Raw genomic sequence first — 22,710 nt, forward strand, 5'->3', positions numbered from 1 at the left:
GGTTGTTATTGTTGAAACTCATCTGTACAGAAAAATAGGAAGCAAAAGATATTTACCCTTTTTGAACAGTCAAATACATAAATACATATTTACTAGAGGCGTCAATGTAAAAAATTGTTCATAAAGTAAAAGTTAGAATTAAATCCACACATCTTGAGTAGGTACTAAATACCTTATATAAAACAAAAAAAATAAGATATTATTTTTTATTTGTAATACCCATGCCTGTTGTATATCTAAATGCTCATACTATTAACAATATATTATAATATTGTCTTCATTTTCAATTATCCCAGTTTACAGCTTTTACATTAGACTATATTTAAATGCTTTAAACATACACATGTCATCATTTGTAACCATATACCTATTTCGTCTTTCAAAACTTTTTAGTTCATTCGCCCGTCTGCAGAGTAGTGTTTTCAATATCTCGGACTGAATGCTTTTGCGAGAAAATATCTGTCTACGTCGTCCACCTATATTTAGTCGAAATAATTTGATCGGGTCTGAAAATATTTAACAATATACACGATTAATATATTTTTTGATATTGATATCTTTCTTGGCTACAGTGTTTTTTTCGTCGTTTTAGAATTATATTATTTTAATATACCTATTAATATGTATGAGTCACGTTTCTTCTAGGTACATTTTTCAATTAAATGTCTGTAGACGTGCTTGTAAGAGGATCGAACTCTGGGCCTAGGAACAAGGGTCTCCCGGGGAAAAACTAGATCTTAATTTTACCTCCTTCCCACCTTCATACGTTACTAGAGAATAATAAAACGTAACCATTTGTTCTACTACGGCTGATTTGTAGCCGACCGGTGTGAGCACAGAGTTTTTTTCGGATAATATGGTGGAGCAAGCGGTTGAGAATTGAGATGACGGTTTTTTTACAGAGCAGCAACGAAAAAAGCTAAATATAAATTGATATTGTGGGGGGCAACATATTCGAAGCTCCCAAAAAATAATACTCTAGGGAAATCCCCTGTAATTTTCTTGTTCTTGTGTTATGTATGAGCAGGTATATCCTTCAAAAAAGACCCGGAAGGCTCGGCCACATTATTTGGGGCAATACTGCTACGAGTCCCGGAAAAACCGTAGGTACAGACGATTACAACTCGTTTTATTACTATTATTATTGTTCGTATTTTTATGGCGTGTCGCACGCAAATGAGACCGAGATATTGCGTGTTCATATATACTCGCGAGTATTTTTTTATTTTTTTTTTTATTTTTTATGTGCAACCAAAACAAGGGACGGGTGCAGAAATGGGCCGGTTGTCGGATTGTCGGAAAACGGTCTGACTAACGAATATTTTTCCTACCCATCGCAATTTGACGATGACGTTTCTCCCTCTTTGTTGTTTGGCAAAATATTAATAATAACAACAACAATAAACGGAAACATTTTCGTTATACCTTTCTAAATGCACTTGTGAACATCCTGATGTTTACAGGATTTACGTAAAAATACACACAAACAAACTCACATGCGGCCACCCCCTTTTCGAGAATAGAATAAAATATAATTTTTATACATAGACTTCGATTCTCACTTTTGCGCGTCTACCCATAGTTGCAGGACTACCTGGTACCTGTATCCCATCTATTTTATTTATGGGTCATGTATTCGTATATACCTATTTGTAGGCATACATATTTAAACTATAGTTTAGTCCCGGTTACGTTTTTAGATTTGTGTTTAGGCTTCATATATGTTTGCTATAATAATTATATAAAACCGCTTTTTGTCTTTCGATTACGACATGCTTATGATGAATATAATTATTAATTATATATACGTACGTTGCAGACGAGTAAATTTTATTATTACGAAATCTATAGATTGCAGCATTGTTTTTTCTTTAATTATATGTCTGATCATTTTTATCTTTGAACGTATTAATATGACATTATATTAATCTGTATATAAATACTTAATAATAATAATAATCATACTTGCTATAAAACAATCAAAATCATTTTTAATGTTTAAACTTCTTTTTTCATTTGTAATTCAATATTAAAAATAAATGCTAACAAAAATAATTTAAAAGGCAATATATTTTAATTTTTTGAGGACATTAATAATTAAATATCTCGATGGTATGTTTATTTTAATAATGTATTTACCTATATAACATATAAATACTAAAATAAATATCAAATTATTAATGTATATTTAATAATTTATTAATTTCTTTTAAATTTTTGAGTGTTTCAATAAGTGTAGAATTTTTACAATTAAATTTAGTTTTTTTGTTGTGTTTTACACCAAGCAGAAAAAAACGATTCAATTTTAAATATTATTTAGAATGGTTTCTCATAGAAAATTTGATGTAGTTTATAAACGACAGACAACTGAAGTATTTATGTATAACATCAGTTTCTGACAAAATAGATCTTAGATTTGTATTTTATTTAAAAAAAAAAAAATTATAATAATGACAGTAGATGTATTTGGAATTTTCTTTAATTATACTTATATTTTTTTTAAAAAAAGCTTAAACATAATATAGTTTTTAAATAATTTAGAATCATTTAACGATCATCCTTAATTTTTTTTTTTGGATTAGCTGATAGTATTTTTAGTCAAAAACATGACAATTTAGAACTAGGTTCCGCATAAGTTGTTTTCACATAAATACAAATAAATCGAAAATAAACAGACACTATATGTTTAATTAGCGTTTAAATTACAATATTGACAACTACGACCATTACTTATAATTTTAGAAAAAAACCCACACATTTTATTTTATTCAAATATAAAATTACTGTTTTTTGTATTGATCATTAGATTAGATTATAATTATTTAATTTATGTTTACAGTAAAAATAAGTATGATATTTTAAACATATCTGATAGTGTAGGTATTGTCAATACGTTAATACATCTATTATTGATTTATAGTTGTGACACGCAAATAATGTACCAACATGCGATGTGACATACATTTTAAATATTGATAGCCACCCTAAATAGAATGTTATCAAAGTCTTGAAGTTTTGTTCATTTCTCTAAATGTCAAGTATATATTTTATTTTCATCAATACTATAATATACCTTATACTGATTTATCAAAAATTATGCTACTTTTACTCCACTTTTTATCTTTTTAATTGCTAGATCTATATGAATTTCAACATATTGGATTGAATTTTACTTCAATAATAATACATTTTAAATATATTTGAATTTATTATTAAATTTATTTTTAACACTGAGTCAGAATTATAAAAATATAAAATATCTATGTTTTGTTTCATTGAAACTTCTAAAACTACGTTTTTTTATATTTTGAATGAAATGATTAATGTATTGATTTAAAAATTATGTGATTATTTTTAATTATTGTTATGAGTGGGAGGTCAAAAGTAAAAATTTCTAATAATTTTCAAAATAACTGTAGTCATATATATTTTACAAAATTGGAGCTTATCTTATAATTTTTTATTCGTGATAATATTTTCAAATTAAATTGAGCTATATATAGAAAATTTTCTATTTTTAAGGTAATTTTTTAATTTTTTTTTTAGTATTTTTCTTGAAAATATAATAATTATATAATAAATACGTAGTTCTTCAAAATTTATTTATTTACTAATTGAAAAATATTGGCCATCTATAGTTACAATATTTTTAAATAAGTATTTTTAATAACATTCATTAAATCACTATTGTGAATAACATTCACAATTTGTATACCAGTTTATGGTTAGAAATTCATAAAAATTGTTATTTAATATTCAAGATTTGAAAATTGTGTATAAGATTGCACATGAATGTTTCTACTTATAATAATAATAATAATAATAATAATAATAAATGGTTTACCGGAAAGTCATATTAATTTTTTATGAATTTTGAAGTTAAGATTTTTACGACATTGGATATTCACCCGTAAAATAACTATTCCTTCTTATCGATTTTTGATATTTTATTTTACACCAAAAACAAAAAAACCATTGATACTTGAACATTTCCCCAATTTTTATATAATAATTTCCTACTCATTTTAGAATTTTCTAGATATGTTGATTAATTTGAACTAATTATAGGTACATATTTAAAATTTAAAATGTTTTTTTTTTTTTTTTTAATGTCAATAAAAATTGTTTTGATTGTTCAATATGCTCGAAAATGCATAGTATTATAAATTACTTTTATAGAACTATAAATAGGTATACCATAAAATATATTTCGTCATATAGGCTGACAGACTGTTTCTGCTTAGAATCTTTATTTCGTATTTAATGATTTATCATTGCATATAAATTTAACATATTACAGTGACTTACTTTTCAATGATCAAATTTACTCGACATCTATTGTTGAGTAGAATGATTACTTACTTCCTCGCACCTGTTTTTTCTAAATTTTAAGTATTTCTTTTAAATAATAGTGAATAATAAATGTATATTTTAGGATCTAAATTTGACTTAAAATAAAATATGTTTCAAAATAATTATTGGTATAAAACTCAAGTTATTATGTTGGAAGTTGGAACTCGCTTAGTTCTATGTATGATTTATACTACATATCACCATACAATATTTTTGTTTTTAGGCATTTTTTAACAGGTGCATGTAAGAGCATAATGCTTAGGTACTCTGTTCTTTGTCAATAGACTTCATTATAAATTTAAATGTATTTTTAAAAATATTATTGGTGTAAAACTCAAGTCTATACGTTCAAACGCGTATACCTGGTATATTTTGATCAAAAAACGGTAGTGTGGAATTTCCTTAATTAATTAATTTTAATACCGTTGTAATTATTTAACACCCTCATTGGTTGTTTTGTATTCAACTAAAACACGCAAATCCCCTAAAATAGTTGTGAAATGACTATATAAATTATAAATTTATAAACTGTATTTGTACAGGGATTACGTTTATATTATATAATATTAGGAATTTCTTAGTGTTACACATCATTTCAAGGCAACTAACCTTATGAATACTAATCCACTTGATAATATATAATAATATAATTATGTGTTTGTATTTTAAATTAAAAAACAATTTTTATGTTCAGATCTATATTTATAGATGTATAGAAAATTAGAAAAATATCGATTTAAACGATTATAGTCGGGAACGAAAATAATATTATACGATAAGTACCTACTAAACCATTATTGCCGATGTCTGAATTAATGAAAAAAAGTACATATATTATAAATAACTTTTGTATAAATTACAATATTTTAAATTATTTTTACTAAAATAAATATTATTTTTTTTTTTGTAAAAGTTTAAAAAGTTTCTTATAGGTTTATCACACATGACTTAAAATAACTCTTTGCGTGTCTTAAATCTTATGTTTAAAACATTTTTTAAAGTACATTTATTTATTGGAACTAGATTTAAATAACTAATTTTGAAATTTAACAATTACAACTTTTTTGAAAACCGTTTAAACTATTTAATACAAAATACATTCAAGTGATGCCAAAAGTAGTTATAAATCGAATTTAAAAATAGAGTTTACACACATAGTTTTTAGGAACAGTAATAAGTCATTTGTTTAACGATGTTTTGGTTTATATCTAGTATAGATAATCAAAATATTTGTATTAGCAAAGTTTCTTTTATGATCAAGTCAATGAAAAACATTATACTTATTGGTGTATGCCGTATTGCCGTGATATAACTTCAAAAATTAGAATTGAGACTTTCAGGCTTTTTCCAGAAGATAAACTTATAATATAATGAACCAATTACTAATAACGAAACTGATATATTGAAAATATTCTAGAAGGACTTCCTAAGACTTCAAGCCAATCGTCAATACTTATTTTTAACTTATAGTTTAATTAAATTTCTATGATTTTGCATTTACAAAATTGTTGATTATAATTTTCCAATTGGTTCTATTAGTTCTTGGGAAATTTATCAAAAATCAAATACTTATTGATTATAAAATAAATTTTATTTTCTATTTCTCTTTTTTATGTGTTCCTGTTTTTATTTTATTTTTTTTTTCCTACCTTTATTGAAAGTCATTAATCATTGGATAATTTTGTAAATACGAACGAAGGACTGCTGTATGCATTTCATTACTTAATAATACATTAATTAAATTCATAACAGTATAATATTGCTCAGTATTTTTTTTTTACGTTTCACTAATCATTATAACGTGTACACCAGTGGTGCATGATTTTCCACTTAATACCCAAAATAATTTAATACGCTGAAATGTCAAACAATATTCTCGATCCGTATAGTTAGTTAATTTGTACGACACACATACATAATATATTTTGGTTTTCCACTATATTGACATAAAAGATTGGCACGTTGTAAAAATATATATATATTTATATATATGATAATTTGTCTAACAAAAATATTATTGCTGTTATGGAATATAATATTGCATCAGGTTTTGTATCCTGTTCCCCGCTTATTCGGGGTCACGCGCAATTATCGGATTAGTCAAAACAGTTCGTTTTGCTCACTTAAAACTTTTCCCTTCAAAGCCCAACGCAATACTAAATACGACTCTCGGCAAAATGGTTTTATAATATCATACGGACAGTGTCATTAATTCGCATACTTTGCGCGGAATTTCACCGGATTTTATTGTTGTTTTGCTTTTCATTGAAACAAATGCTAAAAACTTTTTGTTATTGCAGTTGCGTAACGGACAGTGTGACCATACATTTTTATATTATATCGATATGGAGGTGTTAGTTGTGGAGGTGATGGAAAATAATGATGGAGGTGGTGTCAAGTATAGTTGTGTCAGTAGCGGGGAAATGTACGTGTACGAAACATATGCTTGACCGACTGCGTATAATATGTATACGTATTCAGTTCAAAACGGTTGAAAAAAAATAAACCCAACCAATAATGAGGAAATCCATATGACGTGGAGGATTGGAGCTAGTTTGAAAAAAATCATTAATAAAATTACATCCAAGTAATTAAGCAAATGGAACACGAAACTTGAATATTCCATCCGTGTTGTTGGTTTTTTTACCTACTTCTGAAGTACTTCATCTCTCCCCTTTTATTTTTATAAATATTTGTTTTTAATTTACTTGTTTCTTTTTTTCTGCAAAGTAATTATGCGTGAAATTTTGTATGCCGTGGAAATTAAACATCACATATTTAGTTATTCATTACGTTACATGCAAATTCATTAATTTCATTATGTTATTCGACTATTTTTTTTTTTTTTTTTGTTAATCAAAAGGTTCGATAAATTTCGTGCAATTTCAATTAGGTGTTAACCAAAGAAATTCGTTAAGTTCTCGAAATCATTATTTAGTTTAGTAGAGAATTTAATATTCATATAGTATTATTATAAGTGCAATTGTAAAGTTACCGGCAATTCGTAATATCATATAATAGTATATAATATAATTTATATTGTATTATGTATCAAAACAACTTATAATTAAAATCTTTAAACATGACTTTAAGCTAATAAATATTTACGTATATCTATAACCGCCACACTAAAGTTAATAATTGAACATTTCAAGTATAAGCATTGTTTTTTGTTTATATGCTTATACATTTTTAATGGCGTTCGCCTCTCTTGGTGTTATTTTAGCAATAATAATTTACATATAAACGTACCGTTTTTTCCTGAAGTAGCTGTGTAGGTATTTAAAAAAAAATGAAGTACTCTCGAGGAAATGGAATCGGATTTACACATGAAAAGTTAAATCTATCCTTTCTTTTAACCAACAATAAGAGAACAATGAATTAACCTTCACAGTGTAATTTAAAGTAAAAGGCTTATATTGATTTTTTTTTTTAGAAATAATTAAAAAATAATTAGATACTCTGATTCTTTTAAGCGATTATAATAGATTATAAAATGTGTACACCCTAATACTTAAGCAATGCACAATATTGCAAAATATTATAATACATTTAAAACCACTGCGAAATAATTTTAAATTTTGTATCGATAATAATAAAAATAAAAAATTGCCTTAAAATATTTAGTTACTTCAAGTAGTTCTATGTAATTTATACTCACTTATCACATACTCTTGTTGTCTTGTTGTGCCCAATGGTAAGGATTGTTAGATCTTTTAAAAAAACAATTAAGTCTTTTTAATTAAAAGGTTAACTTATTAACATTTACCTGAATCATTATGACTTTACAGTGATCTAAAGTTATAACAAGAAAGAGATTCGACCTCATTCTTTTTTAAAAATTTTTATAGTTTCCAATTACAAAATACGAGTAAAATAAATAGGTTATAAAAATGATTCACTAGTATATGTTGGTTTTTGTAGTCAAAAATTTGTTATGATTTTGAATATGTTCCATTTTTAATTTTTTATCACATAAGATTATACCCTAAACCTCCAATTACACACTCAACTATTTGAAGATATTTTAAAAGGCAAAATTTTAAGGCAATCAATTAGAAATTGAGAATAATATTGCAGGCAAGTATCATCGGTTGTCGGTAAATACCGTTACTTTCCAATTTAATACATTTTATATTACATAAAAAGATAAGTATGTTTATGACTATATTACGTCCCATTTTCATTGCAGTATATTCCGTATCTTAGAAAAACAACTAGAGTGAGTATGAAGATTGTCGATTACAGTTAATATTTTCATTTTAGTTTTCTTTTGTCAATTTCATGTATAATATATAATGTCTACGATGGTCGATGTAAATAATTCGGGTCACAGCCGTTAAGTAACAAATAAAAAAAAATAAAAAGAATAAGAAAAATAAACTATCTAAAAAATCATAGAAAAATAATATATATATAAAAAATGACTGTGAGTTGTGACAACGGATTCTTTATAGTTTCCGACAGATTCCCAACGGGCTTCTACTGCCACCGTTGCTTACGGCCCGGCCCCACGGTGCAATCTTTGTTCCAACACCGTTTCGTCGTCGTCGTCGTCCGCGTGCCATTTATATTATATCTATGGCCCCGAGCCTTCTCTTTTTTACCCTAACTGCGCGCCGCCAACACCACCCTTAACTCTCGTCCCTCATCGTACTCTTTCCCCCCGTACGTTTCCACCACGAAACACCGGTTTTAAGAAAACGTCCCATTTCGTCTTTAATGCGGGCGGCAGTGGCGGCTATGGTACACGTCCCCTTCACCGTTCCCGATGATGTTGTTCTGTCCTATTTTCATTTCGACGTTGATGGCTTGTTCATAAAAACCTATTGCCGACCGTTTGTAGTAGTATTTTATCACGTCCAAACACTTTGTGCGCGCGCTCGAATGTATGTGGATTTACTCAAAAAAAAAAAAAAACGGTTTTCGTCACGTGTTTTATTTATCTTTTGTTTGACGCGAGTTTTCTTTATTATTCCCGAATGATCCATATCATATAACCCACGTCCAAACTAAAATATCAAAAAATAAACAACAAACTAGCCCTCAAGCTACAGCTGCAGACAATCATCGGTCGACGTGTTTTGTCAAAATTCCATAGGAATATATACATTTCATATTGTTTTTATTATTTTGACATATGGTGGTCGTTATTATTAAAATCAGACAATATATAACAAATCCATATTATTCTATGATTTTTTTTTTTTTAAACCTCTTATTACATCCGTTTATAGAAAATGTGTACACTGATGTACATTATGTCGTTATTTGAAATATTTAAACAAATTGTTGGGAATCATTGTTAGTGTAAACTTAGTAAGTTCGGTGTATAGGAAAGACCGCTAAATGTACAGCAATAGAAATGTCTTCATTTTACACTTCAGAACAAGAACTAATGCAACGACATTGATAAATAAATGTTAGGTAATATTTATATTGAGACTTAGTTCTTAATTTTAATTTCCAATGTATTCTCTTTTTTGTGGAAAAATTAAATGATAAAAAACAAATTTCGAATAAAACCGAAATAAGCTATTTTATATCATATTCGTATATAATATAATTAATAATTAATACAATCATGCTTATAAGACAACGCATTCATATGCAATTTTAGTAGGTACATGGCATATTAAAATGGAATACATTATACGAAATTATTCGAAATAAGCACGAATTGCAACTAATCTAAATATCTTAATAGTTATTTTAATTTGCATTTTTGCCACCAACACAGCTAGATGAACCACATTATCATAATTTGTCAGTGTAAAATTCTCATATATATTCATTATATTATTTAACGTTCAAACTTGATAATTATACAAATAACATTAGATAAATTTGCATTTTTAAACATATAATGATGCAATTATTTAATTATTATTAAACATGAAATAGTATCAGTATTACATGACCTTAGAATGGATAATAATTTTCCTATTCGTTGGTCAAGTATGACTGAAAATATAATGACGCGTTACAAAAAATAATTCTTTAATATTTTATTTTTAATAATTAAATGTTACAATTTACAGTTATACTCGTAGTGTATTTTGAACAAATGAACGATTACGTTTTAAAGAATTCAAGAGAATATTAGATTAACCATCAATTCAATTCATAACTTTAAATAATCAGAATAAACTGTACAATGTGTATACCAATTATTTTGTTAATATATTATAATTATTATGTGTAATTAATACAAGAAACTAAAATTACCCCATTATATCATTCGTTTTTATTTTTTAGATACTTATAAATTAAAAACATTTCCAATAGGTAATGTATTTTAAGATTCTATTAAATTTGATGAATATTCCCTTCTATCAAAGGAATTCAACCCTAAAACCTGTGTGGAATTTAGTAAATTCCAAATACTTAATAACATGAACAATGGACATAGAATTATTAAATTGTTTTTCTAAATTTCTACTGCAAATAATATGAAATTCGAAACATTTTGGAATTTGGAATAATACACTTAATTCGTTTATATTATTGTTTATTACTTGTTGTTATATTATTATTTTAATTTTATACATTTAAGTGTGTTCATTTTTTTTCTGCTCTAAGTAAGTGTATTGTAATTTATTATGTTTTTAATATCTGAGAAAAAACGCATTGAAATATCGTTTATTTTTTGGCTTCGGAAAAATGATCGATTAAAGTTTTAATTTTTTTCTCCACATGAATGTAAATACTTTGTATCAGAAAAACCTATAGAATTTTTTTTTATATATACCATTCTCTTTCATTAGTAGGTAGTAAAATTAGAATACTATAGAATACTAGTATAGTAAACGAATTAAAATTAATGAGAATTTTTTTAAATGCATATAAAAATAATTTTAATTTAAACTTAAAGTAGTAACAATGATTTGACATTATATTTTATGATAGAAATTAGGAATACAACTTGTAAATTCGTAAAAAAAAATAATACAATTTTTTACTTCTTAAAAGCTTTTTTAGAGCTACGTATTATTTTTTAAAGCAAATAAGAATTATATTTGTTGTATATATTAGTATACCATATATGTGCACAACAAGTTTGAGATATTTACGTAAATAAATCACAAGAACAACGTGTGTGGCATTGTCAACCGTCATTAGATTACACGAATAAAGTTGCAATATAATGAGGTTCATTTGTTTTTATGTGAACACTATTTGTAACTGCTGTTTTATACCACTAAACAGCGTCTTTTGTATTTGGAAGATTCATTTAATTGAAGTCTCTACATAAAAAAGTATCGTTTCACGCGTTTTGTCGTCTTGATATTTCTAAAATCATATTTTATATACATCCAACCTAGCCTTTTACGCCTGGTGTATCTGATAAATATATATATTCAGAATATTATATAATATATATGTATATATTTTTTATGAATTTGTGTTACATAATATAATATATATATTTATATTCATATCGTATTATATAAAAATCGCGAAAACTAAATTCCATTCGTACGCTCAATACGTGGTTGAACGATTTTTATCGTGTTTAGGTATACAAAAATAATATTTCGAGACGACGACGCGCGTGGGTATCGTTGAGGGTTTTGATCGGAAGGAGCGTGCACGTGTGGGGGCGGGTAAACGTATAAGTGACTATAGAAATATTCGCGTGTTCACTATATTGCCGTTCGATGTATATAATACATTTTCCATCACACCCCCGCGTGTCGTCAACCTAACCCAACATCAAACTCTAAATAATTTTTTTCGTTTCACCACTGTATATGTATAAATATATAATAATAGTATATTTTTGAAGCTCAAAATGTGTAAATATATATACAATATACATCATAGAAAAATTATAATTTCTAATAAAAAGTATACGATGTGTAGATTTATTCAATATTTCTTAGTAGCTTTTACATTTAAAAAATTAAAAATGCATTAAAAGCTAGTAAAAATGTTTTTATACAAAATATGTATTATTAAACTTAGCTAATTTTATTTAGAACAGAAATGTATCAATAATACGTACCTAAATAAATGTTGGTAAATTTTACCTATAGTCTATTCAAAATAAGAAACACAGTCGGCGGCGACCAGTTTACGTCTGGCGGTGGTCAGACAACACCCGCGGGTACCCGTTTGTCTTAACCTATCTAGTTTCTAGACTGTGTTTCTTATTTAAGCAAATAACGTCAAAAATCGTTGCCATTTTAGTGTAATAAGATTATTCGAACGAAATTTTTGAACCTCTCCGCGACAAAGCGTAGTTACGCGAAACAATCGGTAATCGGTAAATATTTGTCTGTTAATTATCGTTTGCCACAAGTAACCGTTTAAGTTTTCTTCGTGAGAATTTCGATTACTCATTTTTTTTTTAAACGGTGCGTGTGGCAAAAACGATATAAAATATTTTTTTTGAATTTTACAGTCGTATACTCGTATTTGGCAGTGTTATTTGACGTGTACAATAATACATGTATAGCCAACGAGTTTTTGACGACAATGATCGATTATTTTGTTTTTAGACGTAGCGTCTTATGATGGTATAACAACCCGTTCGGTGCGTTGGTGTAAATTGTCGTAGTATAATTACTTATTCAGAAAATAACAATCACAAATCAGATGTGATCGATTCACGACAGTACAATGCAATTTCGGTATGAGAGTTTGATAGTTTAACAGCAACAACATCGAAGGTATCAAATAGTATATTTTAATATTGTGTTTCTGAATTGCATTTCATGATGGGGTTTACTTTTAACGTTCAATGCTGGTTTTAAATATAAGATTTTAATGTATTATAATATTATCTTTAAACATTGTGTTTATAGTTGAATAGGTCACTCCATGTTTATAGTATGTCATTGCATGTGGGTGTGTGTCAGATGTTTAGAGAGTTCTTGGGATCACCTATTCAAAAATTAAGTAAATATATTGAAATCTTACCTGTAGTTCGAGGTACTTTTAGATTGAGCAACATAGTGGGTACCTCGATATGACAGGGATATATGTAGGATGAATGTAAGTATACAAAAGTATAAATTGAGTACATAAACGAAGCAGACTACAATGAGGTTGTTGTCCTGGACGTAGGATAGAACCACTTGTAAATTACAAGTCTAATTTTTAGAGACTTTATGAAATATAAATATAACAATCAGATCGAGGATTGTAACTTGACAGTCAACTGTTATAAAGCATTTAGTAGGTATTTACTTGAATTATTTTGTTTTTTAAAATATTAAATACTTAATATATTAAATAAAATCGGTATTTAAATACAAGATACAAAATACTTTAGAAGAACACCCAGTAAATATTAAGTACAAGATACAATTGTATTTGAAATACTGCCCATCCCTGCTTGTAATTTTGATCGGTGTATACACTCTTTCGAATTTAACACACAGACTCAGACTAGGTTGTGCATTTTAACATAATTTTAAAAGATTTAAAACTTATACAAAATCCCTACTACCTGCTATATTTAAACAGAGTATGATAGTATAATACATATTATACAGAGTATAATATGTATTTATAAATACATATTTAACTCTAGACTTCTAGACTGCACATTAGATAAAACAACTTTAAATACATTTTAATTCAATTTTTTTTTTATATGGTAAATATAAGCATTGTGAATTTTATACTTAAACACATTTTATTATGTTATTTTACAAGGTTTTATAGTAAACATTTAAACAAATATATGAACGAATATAAAAACATATCAAAATTGTATAATGTATAGATAGTATATACTTACATATTAATTTTTACTGAGTAGGTAAGTGAGCGGAGGGAAAATGTGTTATGGGCATATTTTAATATTTTATATGAAAGACAAAAGAATGGGGATAATACGAAAAAGTATTCGTGAATATATAAAAGTATATAGGTATGTAAATTGTTTTAAAATTAAAAGCGCTTTTATGCAGTAATAAAATCTAAAATTACACTGTTAGTAATGTTTGAAGTGCACCCTGTGCTACACAATCATTTTGCATAATATCATATTAAATATAATATGAAATAATAGTCGTACGTAAATGTGCAAATAACAACAATATTTTGTTTAACACATTAAGACATTTGCATAGACCTACTCAACATTCTTTGATACTAACTGGATAATATATTAACAGCTAAGGAAATATGTTTTAGGAATACCCATACCTATAAATAATATCAGTAGGCGTTTATTATTTACAAGTTGGATTATTTTTAATTCAATAGTATTCAGTGTAAGCGAAACAATAAATTGTGTTCCTTTAAAATGCGTGAACACACAAACTAATTTTATTTTCATTACATGTTGAAGAAAGACGCATAATATAGTGATGTACGGAACTTCAAATATACAATTATATAAGTAATAACAAGTAAATTAGACAAGAAATGTGTTATAAAAAAAAAAAAAAAATGAGAAAATAACAGTGGAATATCACGCAAGATATGATAAAAATATAGAACAATAAAAAAGAGTTTGGAAAAAATAAATAAAATAGTAAAAGTAAAAAGTGAAGCGTTTGCGAGGTAACGAGTTTAGTCGTTGTTACAAAGAACGAAAACGTGTACCTATTCAAATATTTATAAATCTTGAAAAATGTTTAAACTCGTATACGTGTGTGTTAGTTCGAAAACTTTTCTACATTATTCGAGTGTGAAATTCTATCTTACTTCACTGAATTTGTATTCTTTATTTCTTAGAAGTTTATCTAATTTCTGCCTTTTATGATGTTCTATTCCTCAGGATTTACAGCTGAAAAAATATTATTTCGACTTCAATAATCAAATGTAATTGTTATTTACAAACAAACTATTTGAAAAATACAAAATAACAGCTATGATAAAATATTTTAATAAGATTTTCTGATAATCAAAATGTTTTTTGCCTGAGAATATATATTTGTTAAAATTTAAGATTTAGAAATTTTATTTTAACAAGAAAAATAGAATACAATTTATTAAAATTGAAAAAAATAGTGATATCTGTCTTTTAGACTATTGGCAATTTCGCATTATGAGCAATGAGGTTTACCATCCGCGGTCGGCGAGAGTAATCAGCCCCTCTGACTACTATCTCCGACCGTTGCTCATAACGCGAAATCGCCAATAGTATACTTGATTAATGTTCTACATTTTAAAATAAAAAGTATTCAAAATGGTTAAAATTATATTTTATAGAAAAACACAGATAACAATGTTATTTTGACAAAAGCTTTTTTTAAATGGTATAAGTTTCCTTTAACATGGCTATATAGTTTATGTTAAATTATATTTTAATACATTTAAACATCTTAACTTCAATATATTGAATACTTTTTTGATTTTAATGTTCTTATTCAACTCGACATTGAGTGTATGGAAATAAAAAGCATTAGTAAAAACAATGAAAAATTGAATGTAAAAATAAATGGCATAAAAAGTGCATAACTTATTTGTAACTTAAAGATATGAATATAAGGAATAGTAAGAAAAAAATTAGCTCCAGGGAAATCAAAACAATCGCGGATAGTCGAAAAATTAAAATGTTATAGGACGAGTAAATCACATTAAATATGCAAAAGGAAATATAATAATGTAGTAAATATGATTTTCAAAAATGGAATAAAACTACACGTATTAGATATATACACTTTTATGGTCCACGGAGATATAAAAGTTGGTACTCCGGTAATAATACAACAAAAGACAACTGAAAGTTCTACTCAAATGTAACACAAACAACTTCACTACCAATTTATACTTTTAATTAATTAATTAGTATCGAGAATGATATAATAGTATAATATTATATGTTTATAAAATACTTCTTTTTAATTTTTACATCTTCGACATTCATTTGAATGCTACCATGAATAGGTATGATATTTAAAATAAGATATTATTGTATAGTTAACATGTTCACCTAATAATCCAAGGATGGGGTGAAATTATTAAGTATAAAAACTTAATTTCTGCGAGTGTTACACAGCTATACAATATGGTGATTCCCTGTTTTATCATTTATGATTTAACTTGCATTAATACAAATTACGAGTTTTTATAATATTTTTACAACATGGTAAATAAGTGACCTATAAGATATAAGATATCCAGAAAAAAACAGTTAAATCTTATAGATATGTTTATTGTATCTAGGATATAAAAGGATTTTATATTAATTTAAATAACTTCAGGGCTTATTTTCAGTCAAAACTTTATTGCCTACTATTTACTAATAATTAACAAAAAATAATATTTACGCAATTAGTCGAATAATATGTCTTTTTTTTATTAGTAGGTAGTTGTGTCATAGTAATACGGAGTCTTTTATTATATGGCGAATGTTGATGATCACGGAGAACTGAGTGTTTTACATACTACATAATATTGACGATGGGCGTTAAAAGTTGATCAAGGTGTTTTGCAGAAGTAAACTTCCTTTTAATTCAATAAAACCAATAGTTGTTAATGAACTCGATGCAAAGCAAGGCGTTTGTAGGTTAAATACCTACAAACTCTCACTTGCGTACAGCTATGTCGACGAGCATTTTATAATTTCTAAAAATTATCTGAGTGTAATCAGCTACTTTATATTTTATGTATATAATCACTATCCCTATATATTCTAAACCTATAACCATTGATTATCAAATTATTTTTAGAACTAACACAGTTCTGTAACTTGGATAACTCAATTTAAATACATCAATATTTGCAACGAAAACATCGTCTCCTAAACAGTTGTTTCTTAAAAAAATCACGGTAAAAAAAGGTATTACTGATTTTAAAAAGAATTTTTATTGCCACAAGACTATTTAAGTATTGTATTAATAAAAATCTATGTATTCGTATTAGAAAATATAGAAGTATTAAAAAAAACTTAAAAGTTCAAAAAATCAAAATTCAAATGAACACATAATCTAACTAATTTAAGGATTGAAAGTGAATGAAATTATAGAAACTAATTAAGTATGCTCTTCAAATCACTCTACCGCGTGTGCATTGTCCGAAAAAAATTTCGTTGTAGCGGTCGTTTGCTCTAGATTTGAATAGTGTTAATAATATTATTTTAAATCGTCATTTTTATTAGTTCATCTAAGTGCTGCATGGGAGAGTTCACATAAATATGTCGATGGTCCCGCCTGAGGGACTGCTAGAAGAGTTGGTGATTTTGCCGTTTAAATGATAGTATATATATTATGTACTGTGAACGAAACGCTGTCAATGCTCTACGTATTATGTGATTCTTATACACATATATTTATATCGTATATTGTAACGTGTCTTCGCTGTGGTGGAGTTCATCATCCGGAATACCACGCGTGCACTGAGTTATATCCGTCGAAACTGCTAGTCGTTCATGTTCGGAAGTTGTGACATGTGGTGAAAACTTTGATTCTATCAGTGTAACTTTTTGAACGCTCCGGGACGACGGACTGCGTCCACTTTTAAAAGTCCAAGGCCGCACATCGCTCATCCAACTATACATATTAGTTACTATGTCTAGAACCGAAACACGATGGTAAGTAATATATTGTAAATTTTTCTATTGAAAATGTATTTATTTACCATTTAGCTGTTTACTTGAGTATGTACATTTATTCATCATATTATAAAACCAAGGTCGAACAGAATCTCAGTTACATATTATGTCATTAGATACGTGTCAATGTTAGAATTGTATTTTATGTCAATACATTTTTTTATTGTAGATGTCTTAAATTTGTTTTGTTAAAGATATAAGTCACAATGTCCATTTAAAAAAATACGACAGCTGATAACATAATATATTATTGATGATAAAATAGTTACATTACTTAACTTGGGTATTTAACATATACCTAACCTAGCGACTAGTATAGATAAGTGTTTCGAAAATATAATCATCCATTTATTGATTTAAATAATACTTCTAATCAAATTCAATTGTTAAAACTATAAATTATAATAAATAATTTAAGTTTTATTTTCAATAGGTTCTTATCTATAGGCTATAGACTATTCAATAAATTAACAAAAATTAAATAAATGTACCTAAGTAGTAGATTTTAATTCCTGTACTAAACGTAAATGATTTTTTATAGGTAAATGTATAACATAGATACATGATATCTATAGATACATGGATTACAAACAACGTTTTTATTTATAGCTGCGTTAGTATTTTTGCTGATTACGCAAAATGTTAGTAACATTTATTTTAGTGATAGAAGATTGAGACATTAAAACTGACTTCATGTATTGGCTGTATGTAAACTGCGACAAAAAATAAATTAATTTTATAAAATCTGCGACAATTAACTTTATAAATATAATATAATAAATAGATACTATGTACATACTGATACTATAAAATATATAATAGGTATATAGTTACACGCATCGTATTATATACCTATGTGTTATTATGTACATATATCATTTAATTAATATGCTATGTTGGAAACAAATTTGTAAGGAAAATCCAAATTTGTTTTTAAGTTTTAATACAATATACTAAATATCGGCTCCTTCACAAGTACAAGATTATTACAAGTTAGGTTAGTACGTACTGTGTCGTGTAATATTGTATTTAAAATGGAACTTACAAAAATGTCTAGCCAAAACGGTAAACAATTATTGGTGGTAAACAATTTTAAATTTAAATATAATTCCAAAATAAGCGGTTATTCAACATGGATTTTCTCAATGCTCAAAGAAAACATGCAGAGACAAATTGGTCTTAAACAACGAAAATATTATTCTACATGAAAAATAATTTATTGGTACATAATCTATAGCTATACCATAACATATATATCTAATTAAATGATTAACGTATATGTGTTATCGTATCGGTTATGTACATAGTATCTTTATTTATTATATAAATAAATTGTCGCAGTTTGCATTATTAATTTTTCGCAGATTGTATAATGTTCATTTTTTTTGTTTGGCGCAGTTTATACATATCGGCTTTTAGAAAAGGTGTAATTTTGTCTCAGTTACCATCTCCCCACGTATTATAGTTATACACTTGTACAAAATAAATATGTAGATAGAATAATGGACGACCCGCGTATATGGACGCAACTACATAGAAAATTTACGTTTTGCATAACTAAAATCCTCGTGTTCTTAACTTTGGTATTACAGTGTATTGACTATTCATCATACTGAAATTTAAGAACGTTATTTGTGTTCTAGCATGGTATTGAAATTGTTATGCAAGTTATAGGCATGTAAAATATTACAAATTAAAAATTTTCAAAATTTAAACAAAATTTAACATACAGGCATGGGATATATTTTAACTGAATATTTAATTGTAAATCAATTAATTCTAATATTAATATTATCGATAATAACACAATATTGGTTCTGATGAATGCAAATTTTCTGTATGTTGTGTGTGGGTCAAATAGAGTAAACAAATAGTACAACGAGATCATCTTAAACTAAATAAACGAAAATTACGTATAGATACTTAAATGTTTTAGATCAATATATTTTAGAATGTAATATTATTTTAAAACGCGTGTTGCAAAAACAGTATATCGACACCATGCAAACCTACACCCACATGTATACTTGAACGCTAGCACATACTATATGTATCGAAGGCGATCATCATTATGTCAATACTATATTATATTTTATAATACACGTAAATGCACGTCAATTAAATGTTGAACAAAACAAGCGCGTTACGACCGATTGAAGAAAATATACTGATGATTTTTCGCACAGGTGTCAGCGCGGTGGACGATTAATACGTTTCCGCATACGTGTATATTATAATATTATAGAAGAGCGTGCGCGCGCGCGCGCGCACGTGTGTGTGTGTATAAGTATAATATAGGTACCTATATATAACTAAATATATTATGCGAACACGCTCGACCGTTTCCTTATACTCGACGCACGGGCCGGAAGACGTCCGAGGGCTGATGGTGAAGGGATAACGTGGATAGGACGGGGTGCCAGGGACAGCGATAATATTGATTTACATTTGCAATATAGAACCACCACACAGAGTACTGGCGTGTATGAAACATCGAGACATCGAATATAAATGCATACACATACACACACACACACACACACACACACACATATGTATATTTATTTGAAATAAACATGCATATGTATAGGTATATATTATATAATATACTTATGCATATTGTATATGTATATAAATGAGTAGATAGGTGTGTAATCGTATAGCCCAGTACACTTCCGCGTTTCATTTACGACACACGATAATATATATATATATATATATACATAGGTAGTGTATTAGTGTTGTTTATTATTTATGTAGGTATAATAACCGTACAGGTACATACATACCTAATCTAACGTGTACTGTTATTATTTTCAGTTGACCTGACGATTCGTCTATAGTTTCGTCATATACGATTATACACATACCTACTTGTTTTAATTATAAAAATTTAATCCATGAGATGTATATTATATTGTATTAGATTTTTTTTAGAGCAAATAACATATCCGTAAAAAGTACAAATCAATATCAAGTGTGTTTGACTCTATATTATTATTTTATGTACAAGACATGAGGTATTTAATCAATTACCTCGCCCCTACGTTTCTTCAATGTTTACACGATCGCTTCAAGTTCAAAAGTTATATTCAATATGCTAATAATTAACATTAATATTTATTAATGGGATCATAGGATGTAGTACCCCCCCCCCCCCTGTGCACCACATACAACACTCGCGAGTTCTGATTACTGCAGCTGCTATAAGTTTAGTAAATATAATTCTGTCTTGCATGAATAATATAATACAAACATCTATGATAGAGTTAGATTTTAACAGCTGATTATTTCTTTTTCTACACATATATGATATATTCAGGTAAGTCTCATCTTCTGATGGTGTAACGTTGACTATTTGTCGATAAGACATCAATAACTTTTACCTCTGATACTTAAATATATACATGGGATAATCAAAATATCATTAATGCCTTAATCATAGGGTCATTAAGCATTACTCATTGTTATATTTCGTAATAAATTCAAGAAGCCAGATCTCATAGTTACACGCACGTGCATATTATACAAAACCGAGGACCATTTCGATATTAATAGCATAATATTGAATATATAATACCGAATGTTCCATTTAACGTATAGAATAGTAAATACTCATAGTTTTAGAATACCCTAAAGTTTTCGAAAATATTTCTTTTACATAATTTTAAGGTCCAAAAGAACGTTTTTGAAAAAAAAAAAATTATATTTTTTTCTTTTTTTTAATATTATCAATTTTTAATGTTTCTAGTGTTTCTACTTTTTTAATGGCAATATATATTTTTTTTTTCATTCAAAAGTAGAATATTTTTTAGAGTACTTCGGCGTATAAAAGTCGAATATTGGAGAGCAGCTTATGATTTATAAATACTTATTTTAAATTATATAACTATTACTATAATAAACTACTTATTCGAAATTTTATTTTTATATAGATCGAAACACTTCAATTAATATTCTGAATTGGAATATGAAATTTAAAATGTATGTTTTCATTCAAAAAAGTAAAAACTTAAAATATTGTAAAATCGTAATTTGTTCCCCAAAAATGTTGGTTTGTAATGACTTAATATTATTTAAAAGAAATATTCAAAAATATTTTCTTATATAATGAATGTTTTACGTTAAATGGATCACTCCGTATATCCGTATAATATATAAAATGTATTTATTATGAATTCGGTAAAATAAAAAAAAAATAATAATTTTCTGTGCAAATGTGCAACGTGTATTACCGTAAAACTGCAAGAATAAGAGTCGTGAATATTGATTTTAAAAGTCATATATACGAACTCTTATTATGCAACATGTTCAGGACGTATAATTATTTGTAATTTATATATACTGGTGAAATTGACTACTTATATTACATCCATAATGTTTAAGAAGAAATTAAGTTTTATGACGTTTATTCAACGCCCGTCTAATAATAACAAACAGTAAATCCTGATATGACGTTATAATTTTGTGTATGCAAACAAAAACTGTAATTGATATTTTTAATTGAAATAATGTTCTTCGTTTCTTGAGTAGAAAACACAAATAAATGATTTTAATGTGTTACGTTTGATATTTTATGTACCTTAAACAATGTTTTGAAAAATTTTTATCCGAAAAATGAAATAATATTAATTATATTTACTAGGGCCATCTAAACCTATCCGTAACAATGTGTATAAATAATAGGTACATATTTAATAGTAAAGACAAAAACCGAAAAATCTCATAAGTTGTTATTATAACATTGTATAATAATATATTGTTCTTGTGCGGTGTGTGTTTTTATTTTTATTTTTATGTACATCCAATTAACGGCTTATTTGTACTATATAATATAATAT

General features: G+C 26.9%; 1 protein-coding gene across 3 annotated transcripts in view; it reads left to right on the forward strand.

The window, feature by feature from the left end:
* Nucleotides 1-22,710, forward strand: part of LOC113551068 (potassium voltage-gated channel subfamily KQT member 1) — a 248,930-nt gene that overhangs the window by 104,406 nt on the left and 121,814 nt on the right. Inside the window, exon 1 of one of the 3 annotated variants that reach the window (XM_026953099.1) lies at nucleotides 17,811-17,848. The exons of the other annotated variants lie outside the window; for them this stretch is intronic. Within the exon in view, the coding sequence (XP_026808900.1) occupies nucleotides 17,826-17,848 (23 nt within the window). The 5' untranslated portion in view covers nucleotides 17,811-17,825. Of the gene's footprint in view, nucleotides 1-17,810; nucleotides 17,849-22,710 lie in introns of those variants that run through there. 3 annotated transcript variants of the gene reach the window in all.

The sequence above is a fragment of the Rhopalosiphum maidis genome, chromosome 2 (assembly GCF_003676215.2).
Source record: "Rhopalosiphum maidis isolate BTI-1 chromosome 2, ASM367621v3, whole genome shotgun sequence".
NCBI classification, from domain to species: domain Eukaryota; kingdom Metazoa; phylum Arthropoda; class Insecta; order Hemiptera; family Aphididae; genus Rhopalosiphum; species Rhopalosiphum maidis.